General features: G+C 37.8%; 1 protein-coding gene across 4 annotated transcripts in view; it reads right to left on the bottom strand.

The window, feature by feature from the left end:
* Positions 1–27,991, bottom strand: part of ASZ1 (ankyrin repeat, SAM and basic leucine zipper domain containing 1) — a 47,544-nt gene that overhangs the window by 2,653 nt on the left and 16,900 nt on the right. For all 4 annotated transcript variants that reach the window (XM_030479195.1, XM_030479197.1, XM_030479198.1 and 1 more), the window contains exons 4-12: positions 27,692–27,803; positions 19,091–19,202; positions 18,691–18,825; positions 16,149–16,261; positions 12,345–12,420; positions 11,953–12,009; positions 6,405–6,517; positions 1,420–1,525; positions 877–990 (exon numbers count right to left, since the gene is read on the bottom strand). In XM_030479195.1, coding sequence (XP_030335055.1) covers positions 877–990; positions 1,420–1,525; positions 6,405–6,517; positions 11,953–12,009; positions 12,345–12,420; positions 16,149–16,261; positions 18,691–18,825; positions 19,091–19,202; positions 27,692–27,803 — 938 coding nt within the window. The remainder of the gene's footprint in view (positions 1–876; positions 991–1,419; positions 1,526–6,404; positions 6,518–11,952; positions 12,010–12,344; positions 12,421–16,148; positions 16,262–18,690; positions 18,826–19,090; positions 19,203–27,691; positions 27,804–27,991) is intronic.

Below are 27,991 nucleotides of genomic sequence, written 5' to 3'. Positions count from 1 at the left end.
CACAGCCTCTATCTACCTCTTAAATATATTTAGTGTGAAGTGATTTATTGGGAGAAGGCTGTTATATTACATCAAATTTACTTAAACTACAGGAAACTCCATTAGTAGCATTATACTCAAGATTTGAGTTCCACATGGCTTCGTTCAGCAACAGATTCCTTTCTGACACTGATGCTCCATTTACTCTACCCCAGCAGCCATTCCTTTTACTAGCCTATTACTTAAAATGACCCCTTCTGACAAGAGCGTGTCATTGTGTTGGTTTGAGAATGACTGATGTGGTGCTAACACCTAGCCTTGACCTCTCCCACCCTCTTCTTTTGTCACTCTGCAGAGTTATCTGGGATGCTTCCCATTCAATCCATAAAAATTTAGTAACTTCCCTGTGAGCCAATAATTCCAAACAAAAGATTCCTTAATTAAGAAGTAAGAGTGTAAGTGTTCAGAGTGGCATTTATGCCACAGTGGTTGTCCAAGAGCACAGCGATACGGTCCACTTAATTCTTTCCTGTGTTAGAAAGATTGACTGTGCCTTTCTTTGGAGACTTTCCACACTGCTGTGGAATATTCCAGATTATTTCATTCTGTCCATGGGAAGGTGGAAGGGAGGAGAGGTGGATGCAAAGTCCAAGCTACAGCTAAAGAGCCTGTGGCAGACCAAGACAATGTACAGCGAGGCTTCCACCCAGCACCCTATTTTGCAAAATAGCTGACAATAAGATACCTCAACTCTGTTTGTATATTGGTGTTCTGCACAGCGAGTAATGATCCCACTTTTGGGACAACAAAGGTATATTTCACTGGTGGATGTCACATTTGAGGTTGCATGAAGAAACCTATACACAGTATTTCAAAGCCTCACCTGCACATACCCACCTTCTCCATCAGGTCCTGCAGTTTGGCAGCTTCTTCTCCCAGCTTTTCAACACTACAAACCAAGTCGTTGCAAACTTCAATATAATTTGCAGTTGGTGTCCACTGCAGCACCATCTATTAATAGCTACAGTTATTTGCCAGAATTACTGTAGATTATAATTTAACATTCCTTAGTCAACATATCATAAAAGACAGTGCCAGAAAAAGTTTATAACTGCATTTACAGTGGGTTTTCATTGTACAATTTCTGCGCAGCATTATTAATACTAACAGCCTGTGTGCAAACCTTTCATCACCCTAACTCCCCTATCAGCAGAAACATGAAAAAACAGCTCTATCTTCTTTCATTGAGTAGCTTAACTTTTTGAAATCAATTCTTAAAAAAAAAAAAGTGTCATTTAGAGAAAGAACACTGGACAGCTTTATCTAACTATATCATAATCAAGCTGGCTGATGACTGTTCTTATTTTTCACTTTACAAGGTAGAATAATATTCTAGAATAATGTACTCTAAATCAATCTTTTTTTAATTTGGTTGAATACCTTGTGGGAATGATTGAGAAAATGCTTATTCACGGTCTGCACAGGAATGGTCAGCTTACTGCACTCCTCATTCAACTTCTTCAGAAACTTGAGGAATTCATCTCCACTACAAAAATAAAAGGATATTCTGTTATCCGTAAAAGGCTGTAACTTTTTGCAGGCTAAGTATTATCTATGCATTTCCAACACTGGCTAGTTAGTCAGACATGGAGTTTCATTGCACAAAAATATTAATCCAGTGGCCCTGTATTTTAATATAGGGTAGTATAGCATTACATCTAACATCAGGTTTTGGGGTGGTTTTGTGTGTGTTGTGTTGTGTCCCCTCACCCTTCCCCACGTCCCCACCTCTCCTCTCATTTGGAAGTACAATAAATCATTACATTATTTGGAACATTCAGCTCGTACGACATAGTGAAAACCAAAAAAGTGTCACCCCAAAGCTTATCGGAAACATTCTATTAACCTCCACTTCTGTTTTTATCTTTCATCAATCCTGTATTATCAACAAAAATGTTTCATTACCTGCTGCATACATAATTTTGTAACACACTATGCACAATACCTGCAACACTGTTTTCCTGTGACTGTGTGCATACAGATCATAGTCTCACAAGACCAGAAATAGAGAATTTATAGTCAATTTTACAGGGACATATCAATATTCCCGACCCGCAGCTCACATTTTTGATGCAGATGGTGGGAAGGAAGTCTGGTTTGTAGTTTGGAGCCAGGACTGAAATGACCAAGTTAGGGTCATTTAGTCTCCAGCACAGTGGAGAAAAAAAGTGGAAGAAATAAAGAATCCAGCAACACTGACTTGGCCCCTGGATCTGGAATACATTCCTCAAAGCCTAAAATCTCTGATGTTAACTATTTCGAAGACAATTTATACAAGCAGAAAGACAACTCTGAAAATTAGTTTGATCAGTATCTCCAAAGAGTGGAGAAAATAATAGAAAAAATTAAGACTAATTTCAATGCTAAGTTTTTGGAGCTCCCACATGACGCTGACTCAACTTATTTTACTGGAAGCCTCAGAGAGTGTTATTTATCAGTCATGGTACTGGCCAGAAAGTTGTTGCCATTGACCGAACAGAGGAAAAGAGGACAAGGAAGAAGATCATCCATTTGTTTTTATAGAGTGAGCTCTCAAATCCTGAAAGCCCTGAGAAGTGCGTGTATCTCCAGTAGAAAAGTTTCCACCAGGTATGAGCCACGCAGGTGAATAACAAGCAGGGCCAGAACAAGACACAACTTTAAGTACCTATTGCAGGACTTCCTGTTATCTTTATGGAAAGATCTGAATAAATGAATTCAGACCCCAACATTCCTCTTTTCCCTAGGGCAATTGAACCTAAATGCAACATAGACCACCTTACTGCTGCTTCTGATAGCTAAAGGGCATACATTAAATTTCCCAAACAGCTAAACTAAGCTACTTGCCAGTGTGGTGCAAGTATCTAAACAGAGAGTGAATTTAGCCCAGAGAGTGTTTTCCTTCAACTGTGGCACAAGACCATTAGTGACCAAAGTTTCCACCACTGCTCAGGACCATCTGTGATTTGCAACACTGCTGAACCTTTAAGACTTCAATGCTTAAACCAGAAATAAACAGAAGCATCACTAGGGATGCTGGAGGTTAAAAACCAAGACTGTCCATGGTTTTTATTAAAATGGGGAAGTAAAGAAGCCTATTTGCTTGTTTTTATAAAATAAATTATTATTTATTTCAGAACAATATAACTGAACTGAGTATTTAGGGTAAAACCAAACACCACAAAATAATCACATCTGGAGATAGTCTGAAAGTTTCTCCCACATTACTATGTCAAGCCATGCCCATGAAAATTTCCTTCTATTTAGAAAGATAATTTTTTAGCTGGCTAGGATCAGCTATGGCACCTTCTGTGTTTTGTCACAAAGGAAATTATTTTTAGGAATTCTGGAAGGATTCTCAGCAAAAATAAAGTTGTGGCCATGAAATGGGGAGGAAAAAAAAAAAAAGGGGAAAAGAACACCATTTATACTTCTCACATGTCTTTATTATATCAGTAATAGTTCTTAAAAACCTATTTCGTAAAATGGTATATCTGTTGCAGTGACATGTTCTTACATTTGTAAATGGAAATAATGTTTTCAAAAAATAACCACTTTTTAAAAGAATTAATGGCTGTCAAAACACCAGTGGCTAAACAGTGCTAGACACTCTGTGAGTTTATAATCAATCAGTTCAACATTTTCTACTATGTTAGTTTTTCTATGACTTAATGACTGATCTTCCTTCTCACAGAATGACTTTGAACAAGTGGGAAGTAAAATCTTTATATAATAGCATGTAAACATAGCCTATGATTTTAGTCTCAAGGTCAGATTCCTAAAATACATGTCAAGCCATTTTCTAGAAAACTATGCAGTGCTTGCCATAACTGAAATGCTGTCATATTTTGTGTACTTCAATCTTCAATCAATTAATTATTTTCTCATTTTGAGAACTATATATGATCTAACCCCATACTGTGCCAGGAATTAGATATGTAATTGGTGTGTGAGACTGTACTGGGCATCATATGGGTTTTTGATTGCACTTGGCCACATGCACAGTGAACTGCTAACTTCTTGTATTTCACCAACAAAGATGTTATAAAGCACTGGTCCCTATACTGACCTCTGAGGAACACGACTCATCACTGGTCTCCACTTGGACATTGAGCCATTGACCATAACTCAGTCAACCACCCAGCCAATTCCTTATCCATCAAGTGGTCCATCCACTAAATGCTATCTCCTCACAGACTAGAAGCAGCACCAAGATCCTGTATCAGGACATGAACACCCTGCTCTTCCAGCCCATCTAGTCTTTCAGTATCATCTCCAAGTGCCTTGCATGTCCTCCCACATCCTGCGGCTCAAACTTGGCATCATACTGCAAAATGTACCTCAGGCAGGCTGCAAATCCTCTTTTGTGTAAACACAGAAATGGGTACAAATACAGGCACAGTACCAGAATCAGGAGCAATCAGTGCATGTAAGAATGAGCACATACTCACATACATATGTGAGACAGACTCACACAACCAAGGCACAGAAGACAATGCTATGGCAGGAGCACATCATGACGTGACTGCTAATACATAGTGGATTCAGCTGCCTTCAAAATATGGTGATGTGTACAGAATGAACTTGAACCCAAGCATGTTCTTTGGTCCAGTGAACAACTTAACTAACAGACTCTAACTTTATAGTACCCAAATAACGCAGAGAACTGCTCTCAGTGTTTTGGAGAGGCAAGAAACAGCTAACAGAATACCAGCACAGCTGTCAGGTCACTAGTCAAAAGGGAGATGCACATACTTTAAGAAGGAACTGAACCCTTACTTTTCTAGACATAGAAAGTTATTGATCAGTAGATTGGGTGCAAGGAGTTTTCTGCCCCCCAGTACTATTCTAGCCAGGCCACTGCAAATAAGGCAACACAATGCTATGCAAATGATGGCTGGAACTGGGAAGGAACAAACACAGAGAACCTAACTCACTAGTGATGCAGCTACAGTACAAGGAAGGAGCAGTATCCCCAGAAGAGTCTTCTCTAAGTTAAACAATCACAGTTCAACTGACTAAAGCCTCTGAAAGGCAAGCCACAATTTTCTGCCCTAGTCCATTTCTAAAACCTTTGCAAATTAAAACTGTAAACGAATCCTATTTTCACGAGCTATTCTTCCATAGGTTTGGGATGTGAAAAGACGGAAGATACGAGCACAGAATCTAAATTCAAGTCTAGGTCTCTCTTCTGGAAAAAACCCCAATATGTACACAAATAGAGGATAAGAGGTTTAAGAAATCTTAAGACACCTTTGCCTTTACTATAACCTTCATTCTTCTTTTTGTACTGGACATGAAGAGTGCTCTAACAGTGCTTAAGGGAGTGATGAAGTTTAATAAGCTGAGAGATGTCCCTCTCGGTTCAGGTAGGCCTGACTTTCACAGGGCTGCACAAGACAATACTAGAAGTATGAGAGGTATTGCACAGCTGATGCTTAAGGCTGTAAGAAAAAACCTGTAATGGGAAAAATATCAAGTTGGAATGGAAGTTTGAAGGAGTAACACTTTCTTAAAAAACAGTTTCCTTATAAACCTATTCTTACTGATATGTATTATCTATGATAAGGAAAACATCTTATGAAGTTCTTAATTTGTAATATAAAAAAATTTAGGTCTTTTAGAAGTTAGTTAAAACTGCTTCCAGTGGAAAAGAAGAACAAGGAAAAAATCCTGAATACAGTAGTCACATTTATGAGTGAAGGTAGACATGTACAAGTAATTTAAATTTATCAGTTGAAAATTAAAGCCCCATACAGAAATCATATATGCATCTCTCCCTCCCACACATCTTTTTATTTTATCTTACAATCAAACAAATTTGACTGCAAGACTAAGAGTGCCTGCCTTGTCTACAGACACAACGGAGAATTACAGAGTCCACATCATACGGGGTTTGTAAGGCTCCATGCTGCTCTTGATGCATGGGGCAGCAAGGAGGGCAAGACCCCATTTCCACAGAGAAATAAAACCAAATCTGCTCACTGAAGCCTATCAGAGAAAATAAAAAATTATTTAATACAGCAGCCCAAGAAGCCAGTTTCAGAAATTATGATATGAGTAGTAAAAATCCTGCACAGCAAGGCCATGAAGCTTTGTTTGAGGTACAAAGAATGAACTCATCACTCAAAAAGATGGCCAAAGTAATATCACATAACGACAATATAACGCGGTCAGATTCCTGCATCAGGAACCTACGCTTCCAACTTTCTTTGTACAAAACACACCCACCACCAGCCCTCATTATCCACTAACTGGCGTACTTTCATAAGTGTTATGCATGGGATAAGGTGTGAGAGAATTTTATCTCTGAGCTATAGAAAACAACGCAGTTGTCTTAAATAGTTCGTATTTCACTTCCATTTCCTTAGATATACAGTTAATACCTCAATTCCAGCTTCATCACTTCAGAGACATCTCCAATTCTTGTTTCTTCCACTTTTAGCTCATTAATGGCATCTAGGAGTTTCTGCTGATCTCCAGGATTTGTAATGCCAATCTAAGGAGTAATGCCAAATATGATTTACTTTCAATACTTACTACACTTGACAGTACAGTACCATTTACTGTGCAAGCTTCTAAATTATTAAGAGTCAAAAGAAGTTGCTTTTAAGTTATCGCAAGCAACTACAATGTATGTAATTGCCAAAAGAAAAATAACCAAAGAAAATATTCAATGATGCAAAACAAAATTACAAGAGCTGAGGAAGACTCAAACTGAAATTGTACAGGATGCTCAGATAATTTGCTTAAGGTTTGTTAAAAAGAAAAAAAAAAAAAAGGCAGTTTTTATGAGTACCCCAGTGTTGTTAGGATGTTATGCTCACCTATTTCAGAATCATTTCAGTCATTTCTTACAGCAAAATAACCAATCATCATGATGGTAATACAGCATTAACTCCGACGAAAAAATGGAAACTATAAATCGGCAAAGGGAGAATTTTACAGAAAGACGCCAGATTTTAAGAAGGGCTTTTCCAAGCTTTTGGGTGTGCATTTCTTCCAGTTAGAGAAACTGGTCTCAGAAGATAAAACAGCTCTTTCTAAAAGCTTATTTTCTTACAGAATCTCATTAAAAAATTAGTTACGTCTACAAAGAAATCTAGTTGGTGCTATCTCTAAGCCTCAAATGATCAGAAACTAGTAGAGAGAACACAATCTGTTAAAAAGACATTCAGCCAGATGTTTCTACCATGAAACAGCCTGTAAAAGAAGCCTTTTTATATATCTGAAGGACAGCATACTTATAAACTCAGAACAGATTTATGACCCCAAACTAAGACCAAGCCTAACTACTACTTAACATCAGTTTAAACAGTCCCTAAGCTCAAATCAGTTCATCTTCTATACTCTTGGCTAATGCTGCAAACAACAACAGAAGAGTTCTGAAGTGTTCAAGCCTTTTTGTCTCTTTCAGCTGATGAAAAGAACAATTTTCTTCAGAAGATATATACCATGTAACTGAGTCTCCAAGTGATGACTGGGACAGAAAACATTGTCAGCTCTGTTCTCAATGAACTATCTCAGATTACATATTAACTCATATTTAAATCCTAGGCTAAGATTTTTTTTGCAGAACACTTAAATAAAGGAAAAAAAAGTCGCCCATTTGTTAAAAGGGAAGTGCTCCTGTGGCACACTCAATACTTCTCCTTGTTCATCTGACAGGCTGCTGCGCAACACAGGACTTCTGATGTTGACAGCCCTAAAGATGCTTCTCCACACAAGTGAAAAATCACACAATGCCAGGTCCAAGTATGACTTTGTTCCTAACTCTCCAGCCGAGTACCTGGATGCAGCAGGAGTGAAGCATTCTGGAATTTGAGACCACAAGGATCCCACAGTCTCCAAAGCTAGAACATATGTGAATCTCTCTGATGTTCTGAGGACCTGAAGTTCCCTGCTGTAGCCTCAGAAATCTGTAAAATGTTAGTGTTCGCAGTCTCCCAGATTTCTTTAATTATTGGAGAAAGAATTTTGGACATGCAGCTGACAACACACATCAAACACCAGGCAGTCTCACTTCCTCCGATGGTGCTGGGCAGCAATTCTAGGGAAGAGAAGTACTTATAGAAAAGCTTGCTTCGTGTGAGACTATTGTTTCTGATGCTTAGTGTTTGTTGTGGCTCCACAAAACAGCCCTCCAGGTTCCCCACCAGGTGCTCAGAAATCACAGGTAACATGTTAAAAGACATACTTGTGAGCACATAGCCACATTTGAAAACCATGTCATAAGTCTATCGCTACAAGCCTACAGACAAGTAAGTTCTTCAATAATGTAAAATCCCAACCAGATTAACTAGGAGTTTACAGGTGTCAAGAACTTTTTAGTTTCCAATAGGTTGCCATAGGTACCTGAACAAATTATACTCAAGTCTCTTTGGTAAATATCACTAGCAGCCTTAGGAGAGAAAGATCTGTGTTTCCTAGAAATAATTAGCTTTGCTTATGTTGAGCTGTAAGTTTGCTCAGTTTATTAGTACTCAGGTTTGCCTTGTCGAGCCCTATCTGGTATAAACTCATGCTTTCTTAATGCTTACGAAGCATTACAGCAGTCATTTCATGATGCAGAAGTAAGCCGATTTATAACAGAGCAGCAAGTTTACTTTTAATTATAATCAACAAATCAAATGAGCTCTTCCAAGAATAAGATGGCTGTTATTCTTGAATATTAAAACTATTTTGCTTAAAGCAGGAACCACTGCAAAGACTGCGTTTGCTTTTGACTCCATCTTCTCACTCCTGGAGCAAGCAAATAAGGATATAGTTTTCTGATCAGTGTATCAGGAAGACATTGTATTTTGTCTCCCTATAAATAAAACAATTTCATCCTTCTGCAAATGGATCAGTGACCGAGTACCATCACATCTTGAAGATATGGTTTAGGAAGTAAAGAATGTGATAAAAGTCATCATAGATAAAGCTTTCCACCACCACCACAGTAATTCTGAATTCAGAGCTACTAGGTGCAGAACAGTACACAGGTAAGACTAGTCCAAACTACTTCCCAAAGCAAACAAGTTTCCCCTTTCTAGACAATCGCTACTGAACACAAGGGTTACTCAGAACCTGACTATTCATGCAATAATGAATGCATGGAACAACGGCGGTGCAAGAAGCCCTTCTTCCCTATAGATAAGCAAGACTTTAAGTTGGTGTTAGTTCAGTTACACTCTGCAGTCCAAATAACACAAATATTATTGTCAAGTGGCCATACATTTAAGAATGTACAAGTGTTGTACAAGAACTTGCTTATACCTGTGAAACAGACTGTGCTAGGCCTATCAACTCTAACAAATAACCTACGTTATTCTTTACTTAAATAAATACAGAAATAAAAAACAGCCCCTGAAAATCCATGCTCCAAACTCCTGTTCCAGCATCAACATGACTTTTCTGTTACTCTTTATACGGAAATGAAAGATGACATACTTCTCGGATAAAACCAGTGAAGTTACACATAAACTCTTACATTCTTGCCTTCTTGCCCAACTGGCCACTATTTTTAATAAGCTGGTATTTTTCTGCCAAACATTAAATGCTTTTGCAGGGAGGGAGGGGCAGAGGAAGGACAATCCTGGAACTGTAATATAAAAGCACACAGACCTGATAATTCTCTAATGCTGAAGTTAAACTTCTGGGTTATATCTTGAATTTTGATGTGTTAACTATTCATTATGCATTTTTGAATCCAGAACAGGATGCCAATTTCTCTTATGCTAAACTAATAAACATGTAAGAAAGGAACCTTTGTACCCTAAATGCATCCAGAAGTAAAACTACTTGTGTTGCTATCTTTTGAGACAAATGCTCAAAAAAAATCCCAAACCCCCCCAACCAAAAAACCCAGACAAAAAACATTCAAGGGTTACGAGTAGCACAGAATCAGACAAAAACCTTCAAATGTTGAATAGACATGTCCCAGTATATTGAACAGACTTGTCTCACTATGGAACAGTTTATAAGCTTAAGGAATGCAAGGATTTCAGCTTTGAAGAGTCATTGTTTAGGCTCTGTGTAGAATACAGATAAAGATATTTACAGAGAAAATATCTTTCTGATATTGTTTGATGGAGGAAAGTGTATCATGTTAGTGACAGGATTTCTCCCCAGTTCTCTGGATACAAAGCAGCTTGGTTCAGCGGCATCCATCAGAGGCCATCATTAATCTCTGTAGTAATAAGATCCAGGCTCTTTAAAATAGCTGGCTGTTAGTTGAAGATCTGCCATCACACTAAAAACTTTCAACTCTGGAGTTATGAGGAAACAGATTAGATTTGTACTATCAGCAGCGTGGGGAGAAACTGCTAGTAGAGCTCTAAAACTAAACTGCATCAAGAATTTAGGGTAACTTATGAAGTGCTAATAAGGTAGGAGTGTTATCTCATTTTTTTAATTCTCAATTGAAGACTCACTAATTAATTTATGTCCATGCACAAAGCACGACTTATTTTCCAGGAACTGTTTCCTGCTGTTACAGAGTTTAGAGGTAAAACAATTCTGTTCCTATAGATATTCTCCTCCTGTGGAAGAGCAGCTGATCCAGGTATTTATTTCAGTTATCAAAAAAATCCCTCTTTATAATAGGGACTCTGAAACATGTTGAAACACTGAAACAGAGGTTATCAGTTCACGTGAAACGATAGCTCCTTCTTCAGTGAAGGAACCGTAAGGCTTAGCTATTCACTGAAGTCCACAGTTCTCTTTCCTTCCTCTGGTGTCCCTGGACAAAACCAAGTAACGATTACATCAAACCAGGTGATCAATATGAACATATACTCAGCCAGATTTGCAGTTTAATGCAAGCACGACCAACGCAGCAGCTCAGAGTGATGAGAAGAAAGATACAAAAATCTTCTTTAAGAGCAAAATTCCTGTCAGTGGGGGCTCTAGGGTCCATATAAAGCTCTTACCTGGATGCTGTCCATTCGGCATAATCCTGAGGCTTCAGAAAAGCAATAACATCAGAACATGCTGACATGCCTTATAATACCTAGGTCTAAGTGAACTCGTAAAAAATCTCTTCACTGACAAAGCTCTCTATACATGCACCCGCTGAGAATACAGAATTACTTCTGAGCTCTGGCAAAACACTTAAACCTTACTCAGTTACAAGACAAAACTGCATGAGAAACATCCTTGTGACACCAACTCCCAAGTAATATTAACATCTGCATGCAAATGCTGGTTCCAGCTGCTGGAACACATGCCTCCTTGGTACCAGAACAGGGTGAGTAAAGCTGACATGGAGGACATGACTAGCATGAGTAGCAGGCTTGAATCAGCTATTTTAATGAGATATCTTTGGTATCCTAGACCAGGTACGGAGTGCTCAGAAGAATCCTGTGGCCTGAAGTATTTGCATTGTCCCAAGGAGACTCCTACAGTTGGATTTTATTATGGCATCCTTCTGTAAACACAGGAAGTCTTTCATTTTCCACAGGAATAATTCCGGCAAAGACTTAGGAAAAGCAACCATCCTATTTCCACTGGAAACTGAAATCTTATAATAATGTGTCAATCATATCCTGGATAACAGTGAAATACCAACTGATTTCAACTGATACCAACTGGGAAAACATACTTAAATACTAAAAATGGTAACAACTGAACTTTAAAATGGAACTACTTCCTGCTCACCCCAACTTCCACATCACTGCAGCAAAGAAATAACGGCGACTTCCAAATACCGCGGACTTCCACTTTGTAGTCAGAAGTAGGCAAAGAAGATGCAAGAATTCAACTCAGAAATCAAGGCTAATCTGTCGGATTACATGCCTTAGAAAAGGTCTGTCTATGTTCATATTAAAATTTAAGAAGTTGCAGAAGATTCTGAAAATTTCTTACAAGTTCAGACATTTATAAAGATAAGACATTAAAAAAGAAAAAAGAAAGAGGAGAAAACTAAAAGAAGTGCTAAAGTAGTAAACTGACCTGTATTAACTCATCTTTTTGCATGATCAGAAGTTGTCTCAAAGTTATATCTCTTTCCTGTATAAAACAAAGGGGTTTTTTGCATCAAAAAGAATTTCACAAGAAAACACTGTGTTCACTTATGTTTTACTTCAGTTTTCTGAAATAAAACCAGCTACACAACACCATTATTCTAGTTTAGAAACATCACATCGTGAGTAATGCACATAATTAAAATTAAGCAATTCAATCCTGTCCACTGCAGTTTAATTTAACATTTTTTATCTAAACTTCTGTTTAATAAATTTATTTGAATTAATATACTAATAGTGACAGAACTTAGTTTTTTATGCTGTAGGTGCATTCTGCTTTCATGGATTACTGTGCAGATACCGGATACACCACAAACTTACCTTGAATAATCCTACTATGTGTTCTAGACCAAGACCTTGTAAAAACACTTCCATGTCATTCAAAGTTGAATAGGAACTGTAAACAGAACAAATGGGATACGACATGAAAACAGTGGAAATTAATAAAAAGACAACCAGAACAAAATACTCCAGAAAAGCTCCCCAGGCAGAGAACTGGGGAGCAACCTAAAGTTGTACAGACCTACTGATGACCATAGTATCTCATAAGCATCATGGGGTACAATTTAATCTATCAAAATTTTAGAAATGGCTTTTCTGTCTAATGAGTTGAATTGAGCCTAAAGGGCTCAATTATTCATAAATAAGTATTATTTTAAGTATCAAAATGTTCCAACTGAACCTTCAAGTTGGGTTGTGGAAGCCTGAAAAATCTGGAAGTGGGATTAAGGAAGATAATTATGTCCTCTTATCAGATAACAGTCATATAAATTGGATTCAGTCCACAACTCTTACCCTTCTGGTTCCATTTAAACAAAAAAGAAAGTTTACCAAGAAAACAGAAATGTCTATAATTAAAGTCTGGTAAGAAATTATTTGTCACAGGACTACTGCCCAGCAGGCAGACTGAGGAAGTAGCATAACCCACTGTAGGTTGAGAGTTTAACATTTATTAGCAAAGGTAAGTATCAATTTTGATTCCTTACCCTACCAAAAGATATAAAAATATAGGCAAAAATATCTAAACAGCTTTCAACAATCAGATGAACAATTGTAATGAATAGAATTAAACCAAAAAGCAAGTCAGATGAAATGCTGAAAGGACCACTGCAATTGCTACAGCGAGTCCTTTGCCAAAACCCCGAGTTAAGAGACAGTTTGCTCAGTCTTATTGTAGGCCCTGAAATGAAGGTTTGCCCCCTTTTCACATCAAAGACTTAAAGAGATCCTATCAAAATTTGCGTGTGTATACATATATGAAAAAGGGGGGGGTAGCAAGCAAACACTATCACCAACTCCCTCCCCCCCTCCCCCCCCCCCCAAAAAAAAAACCTCAAAATCAAAACAAACCAACCCAAACCAAAATCCAGAACAAACAAACAGACCTCTCTGAAAATTGTTCTGAATACATAAGAAAATATTTCAGGTCTGCACATTGAGAATCTTGCATTACTGGTATTTACGTATACTTAACGCTTTACGAGATGGACATCCTAAATCACATATGAAGGAGTTATGCAAGTTGCACACTGTCTCAAGTCAGTAATTCTGTGAGAGTGCCTTCCCTCAGCAGGAAAAATATAAAAATAGTTTAAATTAATTTTAATAGTGTTTAAAGGCATCGTTCCTACCATGAAGTTGTGTAGAATTGTGTTATTCTCTGCCTGCTTCCTCCCTCCTTCAACACAGACAGCAACAACCAGTCTTTGGAGTAAGCAATTCAAACATACGTCCAAACATTGTACGTACAGCCAATGCCCTTCAACTGGCAAGAGGAGGCAGTGTGTAAATGACCCGCAGTGATCAAATGTTGTTATTTAGCAATTCAAAGTGCCCAGTTTGCAAAGGTTTTGGGAGCCCTTGGGTAATTCAAGACTTTCAGTTCTGCTAAAGGTGCAAGGAAAGGATTTTCCTAGGATCAAGGAAAAGGGCTATTCAGCAACCAGACAGTAACTTGGAAGTCCCTGAACCAGCAAAGGGCCTAATTCAGGAGCTGAAGGATGCAAATTCCTGACATGTATGTGCATTTCCTTGTACAGTCCAAGGCTCTGGAGTCAAGAAAATTGTCTAATTAGGATGGCAGACAGCAATGACTGAAGGTACATTTACTAACTAAGGATGACAACAGCAATGACAAGTCATATTCACTGACCCTGCGTGGCAGGACACAACTGATATCCAGTACTAGGTGATGCATGAGGAGCAACTGACAGAACGGGGACTTGAGAAGACAATTGGCAATGCCTGTGATGAAAATTATGCAGGCAAATGGCAGGAAGGAGACATCCAGCTCAAAGAACTATGATGGAATAAACACAGGTATCAGTGTACCCCTTGACTATCACTAGATGAAAAAACCCAGCTCACTGGGGGCGAGTATGTGTGTGTGTGTGGAAACGGATAGGCTGTATTTGTAAGAACAGGCATTTAACAGCCAGACGTCTGGTGTACTTCAGGGGACTTTCCTGAAACCAAGGGTTCTACTCATTACCAGAAATGCTCAAAGTTATGAAACATCAGAACTAGCTACCATTAATATAAAAATCCTTGAGCTTGACAGAAATGCCTGTTCATACAAACAAATCAGTTTCTCACCTGATGCAGAGAAAACCGAAATTGTTTAGAAAAAGACTACTGGAACATTGTGAAATCCTGGAAGCCCAATAATTGCCTAATACAGAATTACATTTGCATAGCTAGACATCTGGCTGCCACAAACTATTTGAAGTGGGCTTCGGGATTTCAGTATCTTATTCTAAAAACTTATCAAGACTAACCAAACACTGGTAGAATGTCCTCTAGCCACCATCAGGTTTCAACAGCACTAAATCCATATGGATAACTGCTGCATAGTGTTAGTTTATTTCCTTATACCAGAAAAAGCCTGCTGAACTTCCTAAATAACCCAAACCTGCTAAAAAAAAAAGAGAATCTGTTTTAGCACTGAGGTCATTAAGTGCATATTCTACCTAGGAGTACGAGTCTCTGTGAAGAGTACAGGAAGACTGATCTATTTAAAAGAACATCACCTTCATGTCAAGCATACAGGGACTCAAAAGATGTTCCCCAAGGAGTAGACAGATCCCATGGGAGACCTGGTTCATAGATGGGGAGATATAGCCAGACCACCACCTTCTGGAATCTGTGAGTAGTCGAGATGCAAGAACCAACGGGACAGCACAGATAACTGATTTTACCATGTAAAGCCTTTACCCTTCTGCTCCAAGAAGTATCTCTAAGAAGATTGCGGTTGAAGCACCAGAGAATGAAAATCTGACTGACATATACATTCATCTAGCAACAGAACCTGGTGAGGATTTGTCCAAACTGAGGTACTCTGTCTGAGACTACCTCAGTGTGAATTGCCATCAATGATGGCAGTAATGATACAAAACTAGGTCATGTCAAATTCAGAATGACCTGGCTGAGCAGGGACATAAAGAATCAATCTGACATAACAGAACAGACTATCAGCACTGGAATTTGTCTTCTCAAGACCATGCAGTTCAAGCTCAAGGAAGTAAGTGCATGGTTTGTTGAGGACTTGTTAACCAACATGTTCTGGGATGAAACCATATGAGAGATCTTAGAAGTTGCTGAAGTTGCAGAAAGGGGCTGATTTCAGTCATAGGACACCTGCAAGCTTCAGGGCCAGGAGCATACTATGCAAAAAGTTCTAGAGCTTAACTGTGTAACTGTGTGCTTAACTTATTTTGACTCTAATATATGCAGAAAAAAGAAAAAGGCATAGCTCTTCCTGGTCGCATGAAGCTGAAAACAGGCAGTCAGTGAAAGCATAAAAAATTTAACGTCAAATTAGGAACAACAAGGAATATGCAACAGAGGAGCATACACATTTAACAGAGCCGAAATGAAGTGACATTGGATCCTGGCTCTACTATACTTTACACCAAGTGAGAGGAACGAAAAATCTACAACATGCTCTTTGTTTATAATGCAAAGGAACTTAGCAATCTTGAAAAATTAATAGTACATTAATATACTTACTGTGTACTCTTGGAAGCACTCCAAACAATACACATCAGTACAATTTAATCATTGATACAAACAAATAGAATCTCTTAGAATGCTTATAACTTAAAATTACACTATGACTGTATTTACCCAACTCCTTGGTCAGGGGCAGCTGTCATAAATTTGTAGATAGCCTCTCCCTTAAACATTTCATGCGATCTCCCTTGCAAGTGATTTGCAGCCAAAGATAGTAAACTATAAATCTGGAAGAGCCAAAATGAATTAATTATTATTCAAATTCAAAATGCATAAAGAAATACAAAGGAGAAAGATGATAAAGAGTTTTATCATAAATTACTACTTACAAGGAACATACGATATCTGCCACTTCTTCTCTAAGGCATAAAACTACAATGAACAGTTAAGACTAAGCCCACAGTTTATCCAAAGCATTTCTGAATTAACCAAATTCCACCAGAATGAACTGACACAGAGCAAAGCAGCACACCTAACTTAGTCTAAAAAAGTTAGCATCTGTCACTACAGAAGCAGCAATATACCAATATACTATTTTTTGTGGTTTGTAAACAAGAGTTCTACATACTCACAGCAATAATAAGAGCATGAGGCATACAACTATTTTAATGTCTCCATTTCCAGTGCATATATGGACCCAACATTTAGCAATCTACAACTGACAATCTAATTTAACTGTATCTGACAGAGATTCTTTCAACTGATTAAAGAAGCAAGCCTTCTGCCAGACATCACTATGCATCAGTGATGGATTCCAGAAGCTGAACTGCCCCTGTGTGAGTTTTGAGATAGTTACCAGAAAATTCAGCAAAACAAGTAGAACTTCAATAAACCTAAAGGAATGGTGAAGACACTTTCCTGAAATTCAGGTGAACAACCAGTTTTATACACATACACACACACACATACATGTATGAATGGTGGGTTGATCCTGGCTGGCAAACAAGCCCCTACTCAGTTGCTTGCTCATATTCCCCCAGCAGGATGGGGGAGAATAAGAAAGATAAAAAGTATGAAAAAACTCATGGGTTCAGATACATACATATCAGTAAGTGAAGGGAAAAAAACCCCCAAGTTTAAGTGATGCAAAGGTTATCACTCTCCATTTGCCACTAGCAGACCAATGCCTAGCCAGCCTCCAAGCAATGGCTACTTCAGAAAAAAAATCTCCCCACAATTTTATTGCTGAGCATGACATGATATGGTATGGAGCATCCCTTTGGTCAGCTGGGGTCAGCTACCCTGGCTGTGCCCCCTCCCAACCTCTTGCTCCCTTCCCAGCCTACTTGCTGGAGGTAGGGAGAAGACTGAAAACCAGAGAAGGCTTTGATGCTTCACCAGCACTGCTCAGCAGTAGCTAAAATACTGGTCAGAAACCCAAAACACAGCACCATACAGGCTGTTGGGAAGAAAAATAACTCCATCTCAGCCAAACCCAGTACGGTATGTAAGAAAAATTTCTCCCCTCCCAGATACGGTTTCTACAGACATAGTCTGTATGACAGCTCCTTGGGTTGCCAACAGCCTGAGGAGCAGACTCCCAAGGTGGAATAAGCTCCTGACCATTAAATATCTCAATATCATCTGCAAGACTTTGCAGTAACTGTGTGAAAGTTAGTGTTTCAGGTCAAGAGGCAAGACCCATCTCTCAAGCGTGAGGAGCCTGTATTCCCTCCATGTCAGAGAAAGTTGTGTTATAAGATTATACGGCCATAGCCTGCTGAACGAGTAATTTATTAAAGGCAGAATGCATTCATAGCCCCTTTCAGTAACCTGAGCTAACAGATCATTGAGCCTCAGATGGTGATCTTGTTAGCCTACACTGACAACTTTGTGCATAGTTATCATTTTTGTTCCTGCCTAGCCCCGGAGCCTGAGAGGGAAAAAAAAACCAACCAACCCTCAAAAAAGCCAAGAAAGAAAGAAAAAGAAACTGTAAAGTGAATTACAGTTCATTTGAGTGAATTATACATTTTTGAAGAGCCACTGCAAAAAACCACATCATTGGCAAGAGCAACTCAAAGCAAAATACAGAGAAATCTGGTCTGACTGATCCACTATGCATCATCTGGTAACAGCAGTGAACAGATTTATTTTAGGAGACTGTATGTTATCTTCAGCAGCTCTCACTCTACACTGATAATTAGTGGCTGCTCTTCCAATGATTTGATCAATTTACATTATTTTACACCTTCTTCCCTCCTGAGAATGGATTTTGAAGATAGCCAGTACCAACTCCCCCATTTTTAGCTTTAGCCTTTTCACTTCTAAATTAAATCAGAAACTATACACTGCAGATTAGTTAGATACCCACACCCTCTCACACATTTTGGTAAATGGGAAAAAAACAACACATTATTTTTCTACTTCTCATATCGACATTTCTAACATGAATAATCCCTTGTTCTGTATTCTAAATCTGAATCAAAGATTCAAAGCGGAGGGGGGGAAGGTTCCCAAAACATTTCTATATAGCATTTAAAGCCCTGTGAAAAGTTTGATATAACAGAAAATAGTCTATATAGATGTAACAACGTAAGTATTCAACCAGCTGCTATAATTTAGTTATTAAAGTAACACTTCTACAGAAAATTATACAATGATCAGATTTTTGAGGCAAACCACAGAATTTGTATTTCAAAGAGAAATTAAATACCTCTGAATATTTATTGATTTTTGCTATCTCTGCTGCTGTTTTCTCATCCTTAGTCTGTAGATTTTTGTCAGCTCCCAGCTCAAGCAACTTAAAAGTTACATTTTTATGTCCATGCTGTGCTGCCCATATCAATGCCTGCAAAGAACAACTCCTTTTTACCAAGTTTACATACAGAACACAAAAGAACAGAGGTTCAATCAATAATGTAACCTTCAAAATTCTTACATGGCAGAACCTGGAGACAAAGACAATTAATGCAAAAGGATCTCAAAGTGGTGTTAAAGCAGAAGAACATACCAATGAGTATTTCAGAGAAAGTTGTACTTAGAAACAAGTTTGTGGGTTCTTGCTTTTTAATGTTTTTATTGTTAATTAGAACACAGAGAAGTAAATCACTTACTGAATATCCATTATCATCTTGAGCATTTATGTGTGCTCCATGAGCGACAAGAAGAGCAACAACCTGAGGATAGCCTTTTCTAGCTGCATACATCAGGGGAGTCATTTGTCTCCTGAAGAAAAGGGGACAAGTGAAAAAAATTATTTCAGGATAACAAAATCCATCTGCATTATCAAGCAGAGCACCTCAACTGCGTAAAGATTCTTTGTTCTGTAGAAGAACTAAGCAGAGGGTGAAAGCCCAAGACACAACATTTGTGCTTTAGCACAAGGGCCAACTTAACACATTCAGCAACTCATTTATGTCCAGTGAGAAATTTTTAAAATATTTTAAGAGCTTATATTTATTTTCTGATTGAAATAAAGTCAAGAATGCAACTGTTGTCCTCCACAAGAAGGAAACCTTGAAGAAACTAAACAACTCTTTTCCAGGAGTTTACAATATAGATCTATAGTACTTCTGGGAGAAAAAGTTAAAAAAAAACCAAACCCAGACATCGTTTTATCACCTCCAAATTCAAGTAGCACATTAACGCACAAATAACTTTAATATGTCCCAGACATGAAACACAGTATTTTGGTGACGAAACCATTTCTGGTTTGGTTCTGAACTACAAAAACCCAGTTTTTAAAGACCATCCCTCCTGCTGCTGCCACAGACCCAGCAGGCTTCTAATTTAGCACACAGACTGGCTTAAGAAAAAGGGAATGGGCATTAACTGATCCCAATTTTCACCCTACTGAAAACACAGAATATCAGCAAATCACCCATTTTTCTCCTCAGTACTAAAAAAGGTGGCAGAGACTTTCATTTTTTACTTTAAAAATTATTTTTAAAAGATACAGCTTAAGTGATGTATTCTACATACAGTTTAACTTACATCTAAAGCTCTGAAAAGAAATATGCAATTTCACAGAGGACAAGTTATAAATCATAACCAAATATTTAAGATGAAGAATATTAAGAACAACAACTATGTACACACATGCAAACGCCTCTCTGATAAACCCAATGTAAGCAAAAGAATCTCAGGTCACACAACTCTTGTGGGTGTGCAGAGGTGCAGTGCAATAGCCCAGGATGCACATGTACTACCAACACCCAGACCCCCACCTGAGTATGCCTAGAAGGAGTCTTCAGAGAACTACATACAAATACCATACTGAAAATCTTAACTTTTCCAGTTAACTAAATGCACATCAAAATATTTTTTTCCTGTATCTCATTTCTGTTTTCTGTCCCCAGAAGTGTACGTGTTGAAGCTTTCCCTCCTACATATATTACTAATCCTTACAAAAGCTGAGGAAGTACTTAGACACCACCTTTCCCATCACTGTTTCTTTTTTTTTTTTTTTATATCTCAAACCCAGTCTATTGATCCTATGCTTCTATTGAGATGCTTATAATATGAAACCATTGTGAATGGCTCTGCATATTTTGAGAGAAAAAAATCTATTGCTCAAAATCTCCTGTTAGAGAAGTATATTTCCAGATACCTGACACTTATTCTCTGGTGGAACATGATTGCAGAATTTAAAAAAACAAAACAAAACAAAACAAAGCAGTATTGGAGGAGAAAGATAAGGAGTTTCTGGTCACTATGAAGTAATCAGAGTCAAACTAAAATATTTTACTAGTGATGTTCAACTAAAATTCATTCTATCTTAAAATGATTTTTTTTCCTGAAAAGCTATCATTTATTGCTTTTAATTTACAGCTCTGTGTCAAACATTTACTGTCAGAAGATTATTCTCTCGTTAGACTATACTTGAGAGGAGGATCGCTCTTTCCAAGTTTCCTAAGTTCAATGCCGACCACTAGAGGGACCCCCAAATAGATATGTATATCAAAGCAGCTGTCCTAAAATGCAGACTTTCTGGCTCTTTCCAGAGTTGCTAGAACTAAGGCTCTGCCCATCTTTCCTTGTTATTGCTCATTCGCAGGATAATAATAAAAAAATCCAGTCATATTACAAATTTCAAAAAGCCTTAAGATAGGGAAAAAAGTCAATTACTTGGATATAAGCAAAATGAAAGGTCTTCAAGACATACAGGCAGTAAGAGCAAGGCACTTGGTAATGAAAGGAAAAGAGTTGCATAACTAATTCAATTTAGTTCATCAACACATCAACATTAACAAAAGCAGAAGTTCTGACTGAATACAAGGACACATTTTTACCATGGGGCACAGTCAATCAGTGGAACTGGTTGCTCAGAGAAGTTCTATAATCTTCATCTTTGACAGGTTTCAAGACCAGATGGCAACCTAGCCAAATGTCACAGTGGAGGTGGCTTTAATGAAGAAGTTGGACTAGTGACCTCCTGAGGTCCCTTCTGACCTGAATTACCCTGTAATCCTATGATGACTTCTTTAAAAATACAGAAAATGACTCTACAATCTGCCCCTGTAACTGATGAGACAGTGAGATACAGATATCTATATACAGACATCTACAGATATCTATAGATATCTATATTTTAAAGAATGAACAGAAGTTGATTACAACATAATTTGTAGCAACAGAAATCAAACTTGCTTGCCCAGTGCAGACACTCACTTCCACACTTCTATTCAGCAGCAGGTAGCCTTTGACAGACTTTCCATGCTATCACCTTTGAAGTATTTCTATGACTGCAAAATAATTTTTTTGTCTTAACTTTAATATCTTCTGCTCTCAACAATTTTTTATTTTTAACTTGCACACTGCTACTACCTTACAATTAACTTCTGCTTTTTCAAAGAAAAAACATTGAAGTCCAGAGGCTACAGAACAGTCTTTTCTCCAAAGAACATCATGTACGAGCTACATCTGTACAGTACTGCAGACAGGTTTTCTGAAATCAAGGCAACAACTCAATGACAGTAAAGCCATTGAAAAAGTTTCTCCATTTTGAAGTAAAACCCAATAAAGATGACATTTAAAAGGTCCACCAACATGAACAATTAGTACTTCCAGCATTCCATTTTAATGTTCAAGTTTTAATTTAAAAGGAAATTTTTCAGTATGGAAAACATACTGAAATTTTTCAGTATGGAAAACAGCTGTTTCAGTATGGAAACATATCTAGTGTGTATAAATTTGCCATTGCATTTACACACCAACACATATGAGGTGTGTAAGATGTTTAGTATCTCGGCCACCACATCAGAAAGCAAGGTCCATTTACATGTACATCCACAAGAGGGAGACTGGAGCATTAGTGAAAACAAAAATCTTTTTTTCCTAATCCTAGAAAGAACCCCCCCAAGTACAAAAGCAAGATTTAAGATGCCAAATCCTCTGTTTCTTGCTGAAGTTGAAGAGAAATTAAATGCACTGGTAAATCTTTCTGCAATCTAAAAATGTACATAGAAATTGTAGTGATAACCATCAGGGTAAACGATCTGAAGGGTCCTTTCATCATTTGGAGGAACTGTGCAGGCATTTGTGTTTCAGCAATCTTGCTTGCAGATGACCTTCTTGTCCAAACACTTGCGAAGTCTTTGCATGGCACAATTTGCAACATGACATTTGCCCATATTGAATATGATACTCAAGTTACAGTCTGTAAATAAATAAAAATCTTAAAAGACATAAACAATTCATTAATTAAGCATGTCTGTTCCAACTATGTTTGCTTCCAGCTATGCAGCACTATCTGCTGGAGCAATGTAGGAGAGTCCTCTACCTCCTGAAGCAGAACTTGTTAGGAGAATGAAACATACAGCTCTCTAAGAAGACTGGGTTGGAAAAGGTGACAGCTTAGTTTGAGGTCCCTAGTTTTAGGTTTCATTTCAGTTTGCCAGTTCTTGCACTTGTCCGCTTCTGAACTCTGTTTACATGGTTGTTTTAAAATTAAAAAACCCTGTTATCTAAGTTCCACAGCACTCAGAGGTGGGAAGGCAGACAGCTACAAAGCCATCTTCATATGATTAGAAAAATACAAAGGATGTGATTATGAAAGGAATTAGCATGAAAATTAACAATGGGGATGGCAGAACTCTACACTATGACATTCCCAATCATCCTGCCCTGTCCTCCTACATCCTTACTGCACCACATTTTTTACAAGCAAGCTGGTTTAGTTAAAAATTAGTGAGTTATCCACGTCATCAGAAACCTCTCTGTTTTCAACTTTCCTTTCAACTTTCAACTGGGGGTAAAGTCTGCACTCAAGAAATTGAGCACATACACGTGAAATCTACTCCACCTTTCTAATGAAAGGGCAATTAAAGTACAAAATTCAGGTACAATTACATACTGTCACATACAAAACCCAAACCAATTCTATGCAAATAGCCCACGATCAGGGTAAGCCAGTGGCAATGATAGAAAGTTTAATATACTTAGGATAGAATGTTGCTGATATGATGCTAATGGATTTCAGGGCTGGTTTTGTTTCTGTTTTACACAAAGGCTGCTCAGGTGACATTCCATGGCACCACAGTATACTGTCAGAATGCCTCCGTTAAAAATAGCATCTAATGTTGCTACTGTCCCTGAGTATGTTATACCTCTGCCCAGAAACTGTGATCAACAGCATCAGTACCACCGTATAGTCAATACTAGCTGGGAAAAGTACAATCAGCTATTTTGGTGTCTAGACTCCTTCCCTCTACCAAAAGATATGATGAACAAGGCTCAACATTCAAAAGCTACTCTTCCAAACTCACAAAACTTGCACATTTACCATGTTTCTGACTTCTCCCTAACTCAGAGAAGAGGAGGTAAGAGATGTATGGACATAGCCCAGGTGAACACAGTACTTCGGTAAATGTAATTTTGCATCTGATTTTTTGCATTCAGCCCCTCCATCCTGAGTTCACAGTGCTAGAATAAAAAAAAATCTCTGAAAGGCATGAAGTAAATAGAGCAAAACCTCACAAGGTATTTATTGCTCTGAGGTGGATCAAAGATCTTGACTCAATCAGTATTAAATTCCCTCATTTTCTTGCCCCAGCTGTAAAATACACTGTCATGCTTTAACTTTTCCCAGGCCATTCACCTTTACTGAAAAGTACTTAACTATCACACAACGATCATGTCGAGGTCTTTGAAATCATTATGTGGCAGTGCAGACTTACTATCTTATCAGCAGCAATTAATTTCTTGCTGAAATTGAGGTGTTACACAACTGCTTTATTCTGACTATGAAACATGAAGAGAGACCTACCTTGTGAACTGGGCAATACTGCAACGACAACTCCCCCCTTGCATTATCACCCTCTCAAGAGGGCAAATTAGACCAAAACTTTGATCATGACACCATTTTTGATACTCCTCAAAACTGCTCTGATTGTAAGCATAAGTGAGCATACATAGGCAACTTAAAACCAGACCTAAGAAGTGATATATTTTCAGGTATATGCATTCATGTACATGACAGTATGCTTAAAGCTCAACTTTTAATATGTACAATGACAAAAGACAGACAAAAGTCTAGTTCTTATAATACAGTAAGAAGAGACAAAAAAAAAGAAAGATTTTATGAAGACTTTTTTTTAAACATACATAAAATTCATAACCATTTTAGAGCAGAAACACTGAAGAGAGGCCTGGTCACCAACTAGGACCCACCTGCGTCAGAAATTATAAGAGCAAAAAAAAGCCACACAAACAAAATCAAACGTCTACCTAATCCCATACAGAACAGGAGACTATTATGTCAAAATAAAGAAGGCTTCAGTCATTCAGCTATTTGTACCACCTTCTAACAAAGAACCATTAGCATGAAACATCAACCCAAAACACTCTCCTTACCCCCAAACCCATTAGGTTTATTTTAGTCTACTTATGTAAACAATAACTTGGAGGATGTAATCACTGAAATTCATATTTACTAAACAACCTATGACATGTAATCCTAGAAGCAGTAATTTAGTTATCAGTTGGTCATGCCTTCTCCTTCTGCCTAAAACAAAATCACAGCTTAATGTTATTAACAACCAGCATACCTTCAAGGAAGGTTACCTTCAAGGAACCATACCTTCAAGGAAGCATACCTTCAACTGCAGGTTAAAAGAGATTTTTTTTTTAAAGACTGCTTAAATCTTTCCAGGCTTTACAAAAGGATAAAGTATATAATTTACATTTTGGAGCAAGAGGGAGGTGAATGATACAAGATAAGCAGAAGAAATTTTTCAAGGTAGCATTCACTTAAATGAAGCATGCAGACTGTAGTAGCTCTACAAAGGCTATACATAGGAGTTCTTACAATGCCTTCTTGTTTCACCTAGCCATTACTTTATTTCTTGTTCATCTTTCAAAACTCTTCAGTTAGCACTTATGCTTTGCTACACTATGTTCATCATCAACAAAACTGTTTTTACAGCCATCAGTATCAGTTCCCAATTTTGATTTAGCAAGAATATTGGAAGTTACTCTACTGAATGCTTTCTCCTCAGTACTCCATCCTATCACAAAGAAACCATCTATCTACCCACTCCTAAACTCATCTCCTTTCTCAGACTGCATTTGAAAAATAATTTTATTTCTCATTAATCCTTCCCTGTCCCATGCACACTTCATGAATTAGACAAAAAAATTTGCAAGTTTCTGTGCATCACCACCAGAGGACATGAAATAGAAAAGCCTACTGGCTGCCCTGACAGCACAACACAGAAAGGACAAACACTAATCTCTATCTTACATGAAAGTTAAGTGTTCTGCTTTGCAATCACACACATTCCAGCTGTTGGTGGACAAAAGACAAGCTTCCAAAAATCATTCCAGTTCTTAGGTTCTGAGACAGGCAAATAATGTGAACCATAGTTCTTAACTCCTGTAGTACACTGATCACAGAGGAAGTACTCTCACAATAATCTCAACTCACTGACAGTCTGATGCTCTCCTACAGAACATCTTGCTTGCTCTAATGAAACTTGTGAAATGGAACTACAGTGCCACACAAGATCTGCTCTGACCCCTTATCTTCACAGAAGCTGGTTTGATGCGTTTCATCCCTTTGTTTCAGAACACAGTGGAAGAAGCACACGAGAAGCAGCAGCTGCTGCCCGAGCAGATGTAATGACAGAGTGGTAGGCACAGACGTCAAACACCAGAAAGGAATTAAGGCAGCACAAAGATTTTTGATAAATTCAGACCTTATCATCTAACTTCTACTTTTGTTTGGTACAAATATGACATTTCTGATTGTCACTATTTATTTTTTCATTTGAGAAAGACTACTATTGCAAAAGTGAAAAACCCCACAACTGGACACTGTATCTGATACATGCAAGCATAACTCCTATTAGCACAAGGTCTTAGGAAACAAAGAGATATCAAATAAATATTTGTATATAGAGACCAACTATGCATAACATATTCTAAGTTTATACAGAAGGTTTTGCCCTTAAAATTCCCATCTCTTGTGTCAGAATCAAAACTTCCTTCCCCCCCTGCCAAGTTTAACCAAAGGCCTTTCCAAATGTAAACCTGCAGCTTTGCACTCTGGATTACATTTTCAAACACTCAGGGCAAAGTTTAATAATGCTAAGACTTCCCCCTTTTTTTAAAGCAGATGTTTATCTAACATGCAGCTATCTGATGGCAACAATATGTAATTATTTCAAAGTCTGCAGCTTTTTCTCCTTTCATGAAGAATTTTCAGCCTCTCTGATAAGAATAAATGAGTAACATTTAAATTGGTACCAGACATCAGTGGCACTTCAGCACAACTATGTTTCCGCCCTGTCTATCAGTACTATGCTCACAGTGAGATTCAGGCCCAAGAGTGACCGCATTCTACTAATGAGAACCATCAGGCCTCCAATTCTGCTCTTTTAGAGGGCTACACAGTCTACATATCTCAGGTAATATGGTGAAAGAGCTCTGGTATAAAAAATACGTTTCAGTTAGTTGAAAACCAAGCTGTTTCAATTTGATCCAAGCAATCTCTTTTCTTCCAGCAGAGGGAGGACAGTTTATCCTGGTTCAGCCCAGAATTTCTTCTTGATGCAAAATGAAACATTGCATAAGACTATGCAACTACAGACATCTCACAATGCACTGCTTCAGACTCCTGAGACACAAAGTGGTAATTCCAGAAACAAGCTGTTACTTGTTTTTAAGAGATTAGATCTCCTTTTAATCTGGATTATTCTGGATTGTACTGGAATAAATGCATTTTCTTTACAGAGAACTTTTTCTATAGGAGGCTGTCTGTGAAAGGAATATAGCTAGATCCTCATAGAAAGCTCAAAAGGAGAACATGAATCTAAATAAAGAATTAACTGATTTAATTTACATCCTCATATAGAAGAGGCCATATGATTTGCAAAAGGCAGAGGACATACTTCTTGCCCTTATATTGCAGTCAACTGAATCATTAAGAGTAGTTTTTATCTTAAAATTTCTATCTTGTTCAGCTGAGGAACATACTTAATTTTGACGAACATACTTAATAGTGATAATAGCCTTATTTACTCAGACAAATGGCTATACTAGGAGAAATAAATATCTGGACACTAATCTTTCCTTATACAGAGACACCAGCAAAGTTACAGAAAGCTAATGGTGTACACGTCATCTTAACCAACAATAGCTATGTTATAAAGAGATCTCTGTATATTAAAATTTAATTTTATCCTGTATTCACAGACATGGGGGTTTTTTTGTACCTGCAAGTAAGGTTAGGGTCAGCATTCCTTGACAGCAGCAGTTCTACAGTCTTCAAGACGTTTTCCTCTGAAGTATGCGCAGTACATGCTGCCATCAGCACAGTGTACTTATCTGTTTTGAAATTTGCAGTTAGAGAATTACTTGTGTAAATGTAAATACCATGTTCCTTTAAAAACCTTTACATTTGCTAGAGTTGTTAATCGGGTTCTGATACTCTAAAATACTTAGAGAAGGGTAAGAAATTTGTTTTCCTTCCAGTCACTAGAATTATCAGGTAAGGTAAAGGCATCTGAGAAGAT

The sequence above is a fragment of the Strigops habroptila genome, chromosome 3 (genome assembly GCF_004027225.2).
Source record: "Strigops habroptila isolate Jane chromosome 3, bStrHab1.2.pri, whole genome shotgun sequence".
Taxonomy (NCBI): domain Eukaryota; kingdom Metazoa; phylum Chordata; class Aves; order Psittaciformes; family Psittacidae; genus Strigops; species Strigops habroptila.
The sequence above is the reverse complement of the archived record's forward strand: the minus strand, read 5'-3'. Positions and strand labels throughout refer to the sequence as shown.